Source organism: Asterias rubens, chromosome 22 (genome assembly GCF_902459465.1).
Source record: "Asterias rubens chromosome 22, eAstRub1.3, whole genome shotgun sequence".
Classification (NCBI taxonomy): Eukaryota; Metazoa; Echinodermata; class Asteroidea; order Forcipulatida; family Asteriidae; genus Asterias; species Asterias rubens.
The window spans coordinates 8,487,946-8,501,105 of NC_047083.1; the positions used below are offsets into that span (position 1 = coordinate 8,487,946).

Below are 13,160 nucleotides of genomic sequence, written 5' to 3' on the forward strand. Positions count from 1 at the left end.
TTCTTTAGTATTCTCTTACAACTTTGGTGAACAATAATTGAGTCCACAGATTTGTTACTGTGCGCATATTATGTTGAGATACACCAAGTGAAAAAACTCGTCTTTGACAATTCCAAAATGTGGCCATACAGTTCCTTTAAGATCCTTTCCCGGGACCTTGGGGGTCACTGTCAGGCACAGACGACACGTCAGCACTCCTCGGTACCAACTCGACCCAAAGTACTATACACACAACAACAGGATGTTTAGCTGAGTGAATGTGATCGGAAGTCAAGGTCTTTTTTCATCGAGACAATTTTGTGCCTTAGTCAGACAATCAGACCTAACCAAAACCTGCACAATCAAATTTGTAACGGAACATCAATCCATAATTGGTTTATTCGTCATAAATGATGCAGTTTAAACAGCTGCAGAAATTCACCAGTGGACGATCCAGTGATGTAAAAACCACAAGCATAGGTTCGAGCATAGAGGTATAGAAATACTTCGAGACTACTGTGAAAGAAATGACATAACACCAATTCATAACTTGTAGTAGTTTCCAGTGTGGACTAGCCCGTTCGTAAGCGTTTATGTCTACTAAATTTCACCAACTACAGTTTCTCAACGGAATGAGTCATAGTTTTAATAGCTGCAAAACTTCACCAGTGGACGATCGAGTGATGTAAAAACCATGATAGCTTCGAGCACTCTTGTAGAGGTTTCCCTTCGTTAACTACTAAAATTCACAAACTTCAGTTTGCTTGACGAAATAAGGGAACTTCATAGTAGCTCAAAAATGTTTTACGTCATCAGCAAAAAGAGTTCGATCATCTTTACTGTTTTGATAACTTGCTTTCTTCTGTTGGGTGAGTGAATGTTTGTATTATTAATCAATTATACAAAAAAGGAGAGAAGAACAAAAGCAAAGAAAAAAGAGAAGGAATAAAAAGGGACATAGCGCCCTATCTTGTTAAAAATAATTTCAAATGTGATGCACTAAAGACAACTCTAGCCTAAACATCTGACGTTACACTTCGAGGCTCGCAGTGAATTTGGCTTACACCACAGTACTGCCTACGAGCCTACGTCCGTAATCACCTTTGACCTCTCATTCATTCATATGGCCTTCATGGTCCTTTAGATTCGCAGAGAAATCCGACGTACACTTGTATACGTATATTTACACGACCAAAAGGGTAACTGTCACCTCATCTCGCTGACCAATCAAAACACTGATGTGGAAACTGAAAACCGACGTCACTGCACGTTTATCCAATGAAACCATTGTATCCAATGCAATGTACATGCGCATGCAGACGACCGAAAAAAGCTTAGTCAGCCTGCACCTACATCACATCGGACCAATCGAAACAGAGATAAAGCTTACGTCACTGCACGTTTATCCAATGGTATCCAATGAAATCACTGGTTCTGTAAAACCATTACCTGTCTTTATATCCTTGCGGCCAAAGGCAGGGGACCAGTCTAGAACACTCCTTGTACTTTATTAGTTTGATTTGATGACGTAGTGATTTGTTTTGACAGGTTACTTGACGTCTCAACATGACGTCAACGTGGATGACAGTAGGAGGAACCCAGGGATACATGGCGAAGTAAAGAACTACCAAAAAGGTACATTCAAATTATGTTAACCAAAAAATGCTCTAAAAGGTAAATAATTAGAAGTCACAAGCGATTTTCTATACCTCTATACCCCAAGATAAGCAGGACAGTTCTTTTCAGAACTGAGAAGTCTCCCGAAAAATCCGATAAATCTACTCCGCGGTAGAATAATAGGGACCTTTCGTTTTCGGCGACGGATGGTTCTGCGACGGTTGTTCAGCTAAACGTTGTCGTTTTCAGCACAACGAAGATTCATCCCAAGTAACTGTCGTAGAAATTGAGGGACGACCGTCCTCAAAGCCGACGCATGCGCAGATGACGCCAAATGTCATCTTTACCGTCGCAGAACCATCCGTCGTTGAAAACGAAAAGTCCCTAATATAAAGCAAGACAGTTCTCTAAAGAACAAACTGTTCCTGGCAAGTAGAAACACACATGGTGTCTCCCACACCATATTGATATCACCATGCAATACCTCAAATTAAATTTGGTATTCTAACGTTATGTATGAACAATGCGACTGTATCCTGGCAATGTTAAACAATTTATACTTAAAAATTGCAGTACACTACTCCTATTATAGAACATTTTTTAATCATGAACTTAAAGTATTTATTGTGAGCTGAACTACATTCCGTGCCAATGACAAGGGAATGTTGTAAAATTACTGTAATTTAAACATGGCGGCGTCCTGGGTGGGCTACGTGAACGTCACAACCAAATAGACTTGTGCAGTTCTAACATCAATTACAAACATCTTTTTAAAAAACACCTTATTTTCCTCATACATGTTCAAAATTTGTTTGTGTGTGTAGGGGTTTTAGCAAGGATGCCCACACCGCATAGTGGGACCAGCGAAGACCACCGTCAACCAGCCATTACGGCCGGTCCAGTGTCATACATTGCACCAGTGTTTGAATGCACCAAACCAGGGACTAACAAAAGCTGTGACACTATGGTCCTAACTACAACAAACACCGGGTTCCTGGACATCACAGAAAATATGCTGGAGAGTATTAAGAGAATGGTGGTCCCTCCAAACATCACGATCATCGCTGAAGATGACAAATCCTACAAGGTATTATCTCAAAGAGCAAAAACCCAACCCGGACTAAGCATCAAGAAAACCAACTCAGGAAAAACTACTTCAAGCCACTTGGAATTAAACTCTGAACCTTTTAATAATTTCGTCAACAAACGTCCCGATTACATACTCAAATTTTTAGAGATGGGTTACAGAGTTCTTTTTGTCGACGCAGACTCATTCTGGATTCGGGATCCTTTTGTTGATTTAAGCGGGAAATATTTCGATGTTGCGTTCCGCAATGAGTTAAACCCACCCAAAGCCGAGTTCTGTGCCGGTTTTGCTTTGTATAGACCAACAGAGGGCGCCCTGCAGCTCGTCCGGTCGTGGGTGTTCTCACTTACAATGAACGGGGGCAGAGCCTCAGACCAGAGGCTTTTGAATCGCCTGATTGCAACCTCGGATATCCCCGGGCTGAGGGTGAGGACTTTGGACCCTCTTAAATACCCAGACGGGAAGAGATATAGTCAGGAGGAATGGAGGAGAAGGCACAGGGAGTCAGTGAATGTCTTACATTTGAGTTTTATCATAGGACATGAGAAAAAAGTAGCAGCATTGAAGAAGTTTGGTTTGTGGATAATATGACTTTTGAATCGCCTGATTGCAACCTCTGATATCCCCGGGTTGAGGGTGAGGACTTTGGACCCTCTTAAATACCCAGACGGGAAAAGATTTAGTCAGGAGGAATGGAGGAGAAGACATAGGGAATCAGTGAATGTCTTACATTTGAGTTTTATCATAGGACATGAGAAAAAAGTAGCAGCATTGAAGAAGTTTGGATTGTGGATAATATGACTTTTGAATCGCCTGATTGCAACCTCTGATATCCCCGGGTTGAGGGTGAGGACTTTGGACCCTCTTAAATACCCAGACGGGAAAAGATTTAGTCAGGAGGAATGGAGGAGAAAGACATAGGGAGTCAGTGAATGTCTTACATTTGAGTTTTATCATTGGTCATGAGAAAAAAGTAGAAGCATTGAAGAAGTTTGGTTTGTGGATAATATGACTTTTGAATCGCCTGATTGCAACCTCGACCTGAGTGTAAAATAATACTTAAAAAATGGGCTTCTTATTATTAATAGATGTCCGACATTGCTGTGATCTTTAAAGGCAGTGGATTGCCAGCAACTGTTTTGTTAGCAAAAATCAATTCTGTAATAATTATACACAAAATTTGTGATGATTTTTTTCTAGCGGTTTACTGTTGATGGCGGTTACTGTATATATTGGAAGTACTTTTGTGTCGAGTTGTTAACAGGTAAGGTACACCAGCTTTGAGTTTTTGCTTGTTTTTATCCTTATTAAAGCCATGGACACTTTCGGTAAACAGTATTGTCCAAGGCCCACACTTCGTGTATCACAACTTATAAATAAAATAACAAACCTGTGAAAATTTAGGCTCAATCGGTCATCGGAGTCAGGAGAAAATAACGGGAAAACCCACCCTTGTTTCCGCACGTTTCGCCGTGTCATGACATGTGTTTAAAATAAATCCGTAATTCCCGATATCGAGAATTGATATTGGTTTAATGTTTTCTCAAAAAGTAAAGCATTTCATTTAATAATATTTCAAGAGAAGTCTTTCCCCACTACCTTCTGTAAACCCTGTATTTGTAAGTCTGGGAACTTTTTTTTTTTTTTTTTTTTTTTTTATTGTTCCGAAAGTGTCCAGTAAATGTAGATGTACTCAAACAAGCTAACATCTAAAAGTTTTATTTCAAGGGTGGTCGCATGTTTGAGAAATCGCCGAAAATCTGGAGCGATTATTATAGGAATTACGCACTGAGAAGCGTTACGCGTCAGCGCTTATTACGTCACGATGACGTCATCAGGTGTCAAATTACGAGCCATTAAAGGTCAAAAAGTTACCATATAATGTGCCAACGACCGTTTGTCTTTGAATTTCAAGCTATATGGTATTAGGGCTGAATTTAATAGAGCAGGGGTGGATTTCACAAAGAGTTAGGACGGTTATAGTCTTATCTCGAGTTAGGACCAGTTACTCGTCCTAAACTTACGACTATCCATGCAATTTGTATATCTCGTAGGACTAGTCCTAAGTTAGGACTAGTCCTAACTCTTTGTGAAATCGACCCCTGCTTACGCAACTTCGACGACCAATTGAGTTCAAATTTTTACAGGTTTGTTATTTTGTGCATATTTATATGTTGTGATACACCGATTGAGAAGACTAGTCTTTGACAATGTGCCGATTTGCCGCAATAATTTTGCTGGGAAAAAAAATGTCGCATGTTTTTTGTTGTTGCTATTTTCTCCCGACTCGCACAACAGATTTAAAGGGAAGGTACAAGTTTGGTAACTACTCATAACAAAATATTAACTTAAAAACTGACTTGGTAACGAGCATTGGTGAGCTGTTAATAGTTACTAAAAAATAATATTGTGAGAAACGGCTTCCTCTGTTGTAGCATAGATTTTGAGAAAGAGATATTTTCTCACTAAAATAATAAACGACTTCTAGCCAGAAGTCTTTTATTCCTAAATCTGAAAGCACACAAACTATTCCAACATGGGTGTTTTTTCTTTCATCATTCTCTCGCAACTTTGATGACCAATTGAGCCCCTTTAAGCCCCAAATGTTCAAGGTATGCTAATGCATGGATGAGCAAACAAAACATGCGCTGATTTGCCGATGCACGCCGCAATATTTTTGCTGCATAAAATTACAGTGTAAGTTTTTTTTGGGGTGCTATTTTCTCCTGACTCGATCGCACAATAGAGCCGTTTTTCGCAATTATTTGACCCCAAACTATAGTATAATAGGTGTTGTTGGATACGACATGCGGTCATACTTAGGGTATTCATGGGGTATTGTAAACCAATCTTCGTCACGCCAGAATGGCTTTGCAACAGAAGATGAAAAAAGGCTGGATTTCATGAAGGTTTTTATAATTTAGTTTTTCGTGCAGGCCGTACAAGCCAACAACGCACTGTCGTAATTCACAAGCACTTGCAAGGTAGGAGCATATTTCATGTAATTTTAGTAAGATAATTATAATCATTGGCAAGATTTAATAATTTACAATTTTTTCAAAATTCTTGTGCCCGTATGGCTGACTGTATTATGTTATTTTATTTAAAGGCACTGGGCAATATTTGGTTATTATTACTCAAAATGATTGTTAGCATACAAATTTACTTGGTAACGAGCAATGGGAGCTGTTGATAAAGCACTGTGAGAATGGCTCCCATAGATTTCTCACTAAAACATTCACGGCAGTGGACACTATTGGTAATTACTCAACATAATTATTATCATAAAACCTCACTTGGTATGAGTAATGGGGAGAGGTTGATTGTATAAAAGCTGGCTACGTATGCCAGAGCAGTAGGCCCATAGGCCTATAATAAATTATGAACATGAAAGACTTGACACATATATTACGCATCAGCAAGGTTGTACACTGTGCGGTGGTATAGATAAATTATACGCCAATCGTTTTCCCTTTGTTTTGTTTTATAAAATTTGCAATTTCATCTGCTCATGACTTTTGATTTTGTCAAATTAAATTGCTTTGCATATTTAGGAGATCCTTATGGGGGTAAAATGAATACCAACAGGTGGTCTTCAATAAAATAAAATTAAAATTAAATATTTTTTGCAAAAATAAATTATCATTTTTTATGTTTATTGCTTTGACATATTCATTTAATAAATCACGACTTAAAACCCATCTCTTCAATCACAGAAGCGCTAAGAGACTTTATTTTGTATTATGCGCTATATAAGAACTGTTTATTATTATTATTATTATTATAACATTTTGATCATTATAGGCATTAAAGGCATAGGACACTTTTGATAATATTACTCAAATTAAAATAATTGTTAGCATAAAAACTTGCTTGGTAACGAGCAATGGGGAGGTGTTGATATAACACATTGTGAGAAACGGCGCCCTATGAAGTAAAATAGTTTTGGAGAAAGAAGTAACTTCTCACTATAATAATTTGAACTTCGACAACCAATCGAGTCCAAATTCAGCTGAGATCTTGTATTCAAGCATATGAAAGCACACAAATGTTCTCTGGCAACTTCGTCGACCAATTGAGTCCATTAAAGCCCAACCATCCGACCTCCCAAGTCATAAAACAGATCGTTGCGTAAGAACTAATAAAACGCCTTGCACTTCTCATACATAACATACCGGCATTAAATTTTACGTAGTTATTACTATTACAGAGACATCTCACACGTTATGAGAAAGTACAACAGCTTACTTGGAATGTCTACCGTCCATATGGGAAACGTCATGGAAGATGTATGCTGTTCCTCACCACACTAAACGCATCTAAACGCATCTAAACCCATCGCATACAACTTCGTGTGACAAGGGTGTTTTGTCTTTCATTATTATCTCGCAACTTCGACGACCAATTGAACTCAAATTTACACAGGTTTGTTATTTCATGCATATGTTGAGATACACCAAGTGAGAAGACTTGTCTTTGACAATTACCAATAGTGTCCACTGCCTTTAAAATATATATTTTTGTTATGTTCTAAAACTTACTTGTGGAAGGTACACATTTCGAAGCCTTTACTGTGAGTGGCGATTAACATAGCCTTACTATTTCCGTGTTTTTATCTGTTATTTCCTGTAGGTACTTAGTTTCAAGATGTCATCAAGGGCTACACTATATATCTTCTTTCTCTTTGTAGCAGTTGCTTTAACCAGTAAGTTTCCTATAATATTATTAAAGTCACCTGGAAATAGAATTTTCTTTTCTTTCAAACATAAGAGTATAATTATGCTTACGAACAATAAAACAATTTTTTTTAGTAACTGTTTGTCAATGTTTAAAAAGTACATAAAGTTGTTTGGGGCTGACTCCGCCTACCCCTTTTGTGACGTCAATCGAGGCAGACTTTGCCTGCAATGCGTATAGTAAACACACGTGCAAAGTACATGTACGTCCAGTCGTGAGTTGGTACATTTCAAAAAGTGTTTTTCTGCATTCAGCAGCAATACACCTGGTCGGCATTTTTGAAACGTACAAACTCACGATTGGTCCGTACATGTACTTTGCAATTGTGTTTATTCTACGCATTACAGGCAAAGTCTGCCTCGATTGACGTCACGAACAGCGCCCTCTCGGATCGGGGTCTACTCTTAAATTTGTAAATAAAATAAGAACTGATTGTTTAAAACCTTAGTTAACTGTTTATTCACATTCCACTCATCAAAACACATATACCACTTCCTGGTGCCTTTAAGTATTGTAATTTCACTGTTTGCTCCTGCACCGTTTATTATTGAGTGGTATTTTGATGGATGTTTTGCTGACCCCAAACCACCTATATTTGATGGATTAGGTATCTGTACCCCACACTATACCTCGGCCCAAAGTTAAAAGAAAGTTTACAAAAACAAAGAAGTATCTGATAGAAATTTACTTGTTTTTGCAGGTTTGCTCTGCTACTATTTCAAAATATCTCCAAATATAGTCCTAGTTAATGAATGGGACATAACTGATCGTCAAATACTGAATAAAACACGCGGTTCCACTATCGTCCGGACCACCGCATTCGTCAAACACCGTCATCCACTCATCTACCCCGTGTCATACATTGCACCAGTGTTTGACTGTACCAAACCAGGGATTAACAAAAACTGTGACACTGCAGTCCTGACCACTACTAACGCTGGGTTCCTTGACATCACAGAAAACATGCTGGAGAGCGTCCGGAGAGTTGGGGCGCAACCCAACATCACAATCATCACAGAAGATGACAAGTCTTACGAGGTATTATCTGAAAGAGCAAAAACCCAACCAGGGCTTCGCATCCAGAAAACCGACTCCGGCAAAACCGGCAGCGAGGCGATGAGACTCAACTCAAAAGTGTACAACCACCTCGTCAACAAACGTCCAGCGTACGTTCTTTCGTTCTTAGAGAACGGGAACCGAGTTCTGTTTATGGATGTTGATACTTTTTGGTTCCGTGATCCATTGAGGGACATGGATTGGGATTTTGATATTGCTTTGCATAATGAGTTTACCGCACCACGGGAGTGGTTCTGTGACGGGATCGTGTACTACAGTCCAACAAACAACACTATTAATTTAGTCAAAGAATGGGCTCACTTGTTGGCAACGACGGAGAAGAACACGCCAGATCAACACGTCTTAAATAGGTTGATTGCAAAGAAGAAGATCCCGGGGTTAAAAGTGAAAACCTTAAAGAATGGCCAGTTTCCTGATGGCTTACAGTACTTTAACAACAGTTGGAGAAAAAAGAACAATGACACCATTGTTTTGCATTTGAGTTACATTATTGGACATGACGTGAAGGTTAACAAACTCAAGAAATATGGTCTTTGGGTAATTTGAGGTCAGCTGATTGGCTATCCAATGGGGGACTTTTGGGGACGCTAGGTGGCAGCAGACTTTAAACAAGGTAACTCCATTGTTCTTGGTTATGTGTTGACTGGGCCCCTGAAAGGTACCTGCTACTCAGATCCAGTGATTCTATTGGCTACAGTGATATCATTGGATAAACGTGCAGTAACGTAAGCTTTCCATAGATGCCCAAACAGCACACTCAGGCATGCAACTGCCCGATGAAAAAAAAGGAAACTTTTCGAGACCCACAATGGTACCCTAAAAAGTGTTGAGGTTTTTTTATGCTCTTAGGATCAATCTTAGCATGTATGACAAAGACAAAGTGAAGTGTTTTATACAACTAAAATAAAATGGAAAAACACCTTGCCTATGTATGCACCGTAATTCTAAGGTGGCAAAGCATTGGGAGTTGATTAAGTTGAGGAAAACTAACTAATGTTTCCCAGGTAATTATGAAATTTGCATAAAGTTATTATTCCCCCCCCCCCAAAAAAAAAAAAAAAAAAAAAAAATCAGATTTATTATTATTTTTTTTTTTGGGGGGTGGAATAATAATTTTATGCAAATTTCATAACTACCTGGGAAACAATAGTTAGTTTTCCGCGACTTAATCAACTCCTGATGCTTGGCCGCCTTACAATGGTCGGTGAGAGCCACTTGTCCCCGCTTGCCGTCTTGCACATCACACAATATGCCATTCCTGGCTTGTCCACTTTCCGGACGGTTTCGGAGAGCAGTTTACCGTCTACGTCTTATTTTTCCAACCAGAACCACTTCCAGGTATTTTTTACTCCTTTATCTATGGCTTTAATTTGGCCAGGTACCACTCGGTCCCGCTCTAAAATATCTTTTCTTTTGGATGTCATTTTGACGGACGTTTGAAGATGCGACTGTTTCGTAGCGCAATGAGAGACTCGCACACAGCAGCAGTATACATGTACGTTTGGTAACTAACTCACACACACACAGTACATGTACAAAACGTGTATACTATTGCAAAATAGCGGGACCAGACGAAGACATGACCTTAGACTCATTTCAAGGCTGTATAATAACTTGGTTTAGCACACAACTCGCCTGCGCCACGGGGTGCGTTCCACTGTTTGAGATTCTTTGACCGTACACACGGCTATTAATGACCGCACGCAGTATGTAAACGTATGCATTGCTTGCTGTGGGCTTTAGATTGACCATGCAGTAGAATGGATTGCGTGCCGCGGCAGAGGCCAGACCATGCGTTACGATGCATTGTTGTAAATTGTCTTAAGATCGCGCTAACCGCGGAATGTTTTTCTTAGCGCTAATCAGTTTTTTAAAACGCGGAATTCCGCGGAAACGCGGAAGAGTTGCATGCCTGTACACTGCTTTCACGTCCTCCATAGAAGTTGACAGCGTATCTCTGGGCGCGTTCGTTTAGCTTCCCTGGGTCGACCCCGCCCCCGGTGTGTGACGGTTTTTTCCCCAGGACGAACGTGTGCAGATAATTACCCACGTTCGTCCTGGAAGAAAAAACGGCCACACACCGGGGTCGACCCAGGGAAGCTAAACGAAAGCACCCACTGTGTGTATGTGTACGATTGAGTGATAAATTACCCCTCTCGCAATACTACATTACTAAAGAGGGAGCCGTTTCTCCCAGGCCGTTTTATACATAACTATTAACAACTTTTCATTTAAGTTTTTATGTATGGTAATGGGCTAACTATTTTGAGTAACTACCAACAGGGTCAAGTGCCTTTAAACATGCATGGTGTTTCACCAAGGGCCATTAAAGGTTCTACACTTTCATCAATGGTGCGACGTCACAAAAAATTAATATCAGTAATGTTTGTTTTTTGTATACATTATACACAAAACGAGACACTGCCAAACACTTCAAAGTTTATTGCAGGTTTTCCTCTTTTTTTTAATAATTGTTCCAAGTCTAAACCGACTTGTAAAATTCAAACATTCTTTTTATTTTACATAATCAGTTGAAAGAATATTATAATTGTTAAACTGGGTTGTTGTTATTTATTAAAAATTGATTACAATACAATTGATCATGGTATTTCATCACATTGTGGAAATTGACTAAATATTGTTATTGTTTATTATTTGTTTGTGAGTGAGGCTGAATGAAACATAAATCCTGACTCGAGACAAAAAAAAATTGTTAAAATAATTTAAAAACCGCTTTTAAAGGAAAATAATATACTTGGTACTTTGAAAGTTGTTATTTTTAACAGTTAATTTCAACATACTTAGGGAAATAAAAAAATTCAGACGGGATTTTTTTGTATTCCCGTTTTCTGCGGTCTTTGAGTAGCTGTAGGCATACCAAATATCTATTTTTGAAGTTGAATTCTTGGCTTAACAGTTCTAGGGCCGGTGTAAGGACATGATGAAAATCAGTCCATGACATTTTATTTTACATTTTTACAATTTTGGAGCATCTCAACCAGATACTTATTAAGTACTCTACACCTTGTCTGATACCCTGACTACAATGGCAATACAGAATACTGATATTGAACACACCAAGATGGGACCAGACTAATTCCCCTCTCAGCCTCAGTGTGGTAGTATTGGTCTGAATGGGAAGGAAGACCAGTCTTCTCACTTGGTGTATCCCAATATCTGAGCTAACGATGAGAGAAAAAAACACCATTGTTGGACGAATTTGTGTGCTTTCAGATAGAAATAAAAGACTTCTAGCTAGAAGTCTTTTACTATTTTAGTGAGAAATTACCTCAATTCCAAAATCTATGCTACTTCAGAGGGATGCTACTTCAGAGGGAGCCGTTTCCCACAATGTTTTACACATCTATCAACAGCTCTCAAATGCTCGTTACCAAGTCACTTTTTAAGTTCATATTTGTTTTGAATAATTACCAAACGTGTACCTTCCCTTTAAAGGAACTGGGTTGGATTTCATAAAGAATTAAGACTAGTCTTATTTCGAGTAAGGACGAGTTACTCTCCCTACCTTAGGACTAGCCATATGTTTTTAATATCTCCTAGGACTAGTTCCAAGTTAGGACTAGTCCCAACTTTTTGTGAAATCGACCCCTGGACACATTTGGTACAAATGCATACAAGAAAAAATCTCTGAAAATTTTGACTCAATGTGTCATCGAAGTTGCAAGGGAATATTGAAAGAATAAATAAAATTTTGCACAAATTTGTGTGCTTTCAGATGCTATCAAATCAATGAGACCAGACTGAAGCTGCAAAAGTAGTCAGATCCCCTTTCTTGGTTATGATGAAGTGAACTATAGAGCCATTGCATATACAGGGGACTAGACAAAGGTGGCTACCATACAGTTTTACACATAGAGTGTTTGGTAAAAAATATTACGTAAGTTATGTACACATTAGTATTTTGTACCCAATTAAAAAAAATAAATAAATAAAACGGAAAAAAGAACAAAAAAACAAACAAAATAATATTGGGAAAGCTCTATATACTGTTGATGACGACTTCGGACATATCTTTTGGTAACCAACATTCTTTAAACTTAAAAATAACAAAATTAATCCAAAATTTAAATGGCCGTGCGAGGTCAAAGTTTATTACATGAATGATTTAGTCAGGCTTTTGCAGATTTCAATGTTGGCTCTTTCCCAACTAAGTTTTTGAAAAATAGCAAATTTAGTTTCAATTTGTTGGATTTGCATTTTTTTATTTGGGGGGGGGGGGAGGGGTGGTCATTGCATGCCAATTTCGAACTCCAAGTGCTAAACAAAAAGGCAAGTTATATGCGTAGATAATTTTGATATTCTCTTATCTAGGTGTTGGATATCGACACAAAGCTTTTTGAAACCTTGAGTGTTGGATACCGTTGGAAAGCTCTTTCCGAACTGAATCCAGAAATGCCGACTTCCATTTAAAATAATTTTAAAAAGTGACAAATATTATCTGTTGGGATGGTGTAAGGATGATATTTGCAACCCCAAGTGTTGGTTACCGTTGGAAAGCTCTTTTCCTACTTTATCCAGAAACACTAATTTTTATTTAAAAAAAAAAAAATAATAAAAAATGTCAGGATGATGTTTGAAACCCCAAGTGTGTGATACCGTTTAAAAGCTCCTTTTCTACTGAATCTTAAACTGATGACCCCCA

General features: G+C 38.5%; 1 protein-coding gene across 7 annotated transcripts; it reads left to right on the forward strand.

Moving 5' to 3' along the window:
- Nucleotides 1-249: 249 nt before the first annotated feature.
- Nucleotides 250-9,131, forward strand: LOC117305271 (UDP-D-xylose:L-fucose alpha-1,3-D-xylosyltransferase-like). 7 transcript variants are annotated; one of them, XM_033790112.1, is made up of 7 exons: nucleotides 250-848; nucleotides 1,528-1,614; nucleotides 2,421-2,683; nucleotides 3,884-3,947; nucleotides 5,608-5,667; nucleotides 7,316-7,388; nucleotides 8,121-8,137. In XM_033790112.1, exons 1-6 carry the CDS (start codon nucleotides 779-781, stop codon nucleotides 7,321-7,323), a joined length of 552 nt encoding a protein of 183 aa, XP_033646003.1. In that variant the 5' UTR covers nucleotides 250-778; the 3' UTR covers nucleotides 7,324-7,388; nucleotides 8,121-8,137. The 7 variants fall into 7 exon arrangements, with proteins under 7 accessions (XP_033646003.1, XP_033646002.1, XP_033645997.1 ...); XM_033790111.1 differs by lacking the exons at nucleotides 7,316-7,388; nucleotides 8,121-8,137 and having other exon boundaries at nucleotides 5,608-6,571; XM_033790108.1 differs by lacking the exons at nucleotides 250-848; nucleotides 1,528-1,614; nucleotides 2,421-2,683 and having other exon boundaries at nucleotides 3,280-3,947; nucleotides 8,121-9,131.
- Nucleotides 9,132-13,160: the final 4,029 nt, after the last annotated feature.

What these genes read in the sequence shown, in the direction of transcription:
- LOC117305271 (XM_033790106.1), top strand. Translation starts at nt 779, where the DNA reads ATGTTTTACGTCATCAGCAAAAAGAGTTCGATCATCTTTACTGTTTTG. An exon ending in AACTTGCTTTCTTCTGTTGG is followed by an intron (nt 849 to 1,527) that starts GTGAGTGAATGT and finishes TTGTTTTGACAG; the next exon opens with GTTACTTGACGTCTCAACAT. An exon ending in AGTAAAGAACTACCAAAAAG is followed by an intron (nt 1,615 to 2,420) that starts GTACATTCAAAT and finishes TTGTGTGTGTAG; the next exon opens with GGGTTTTAGCAAGGATGCCC.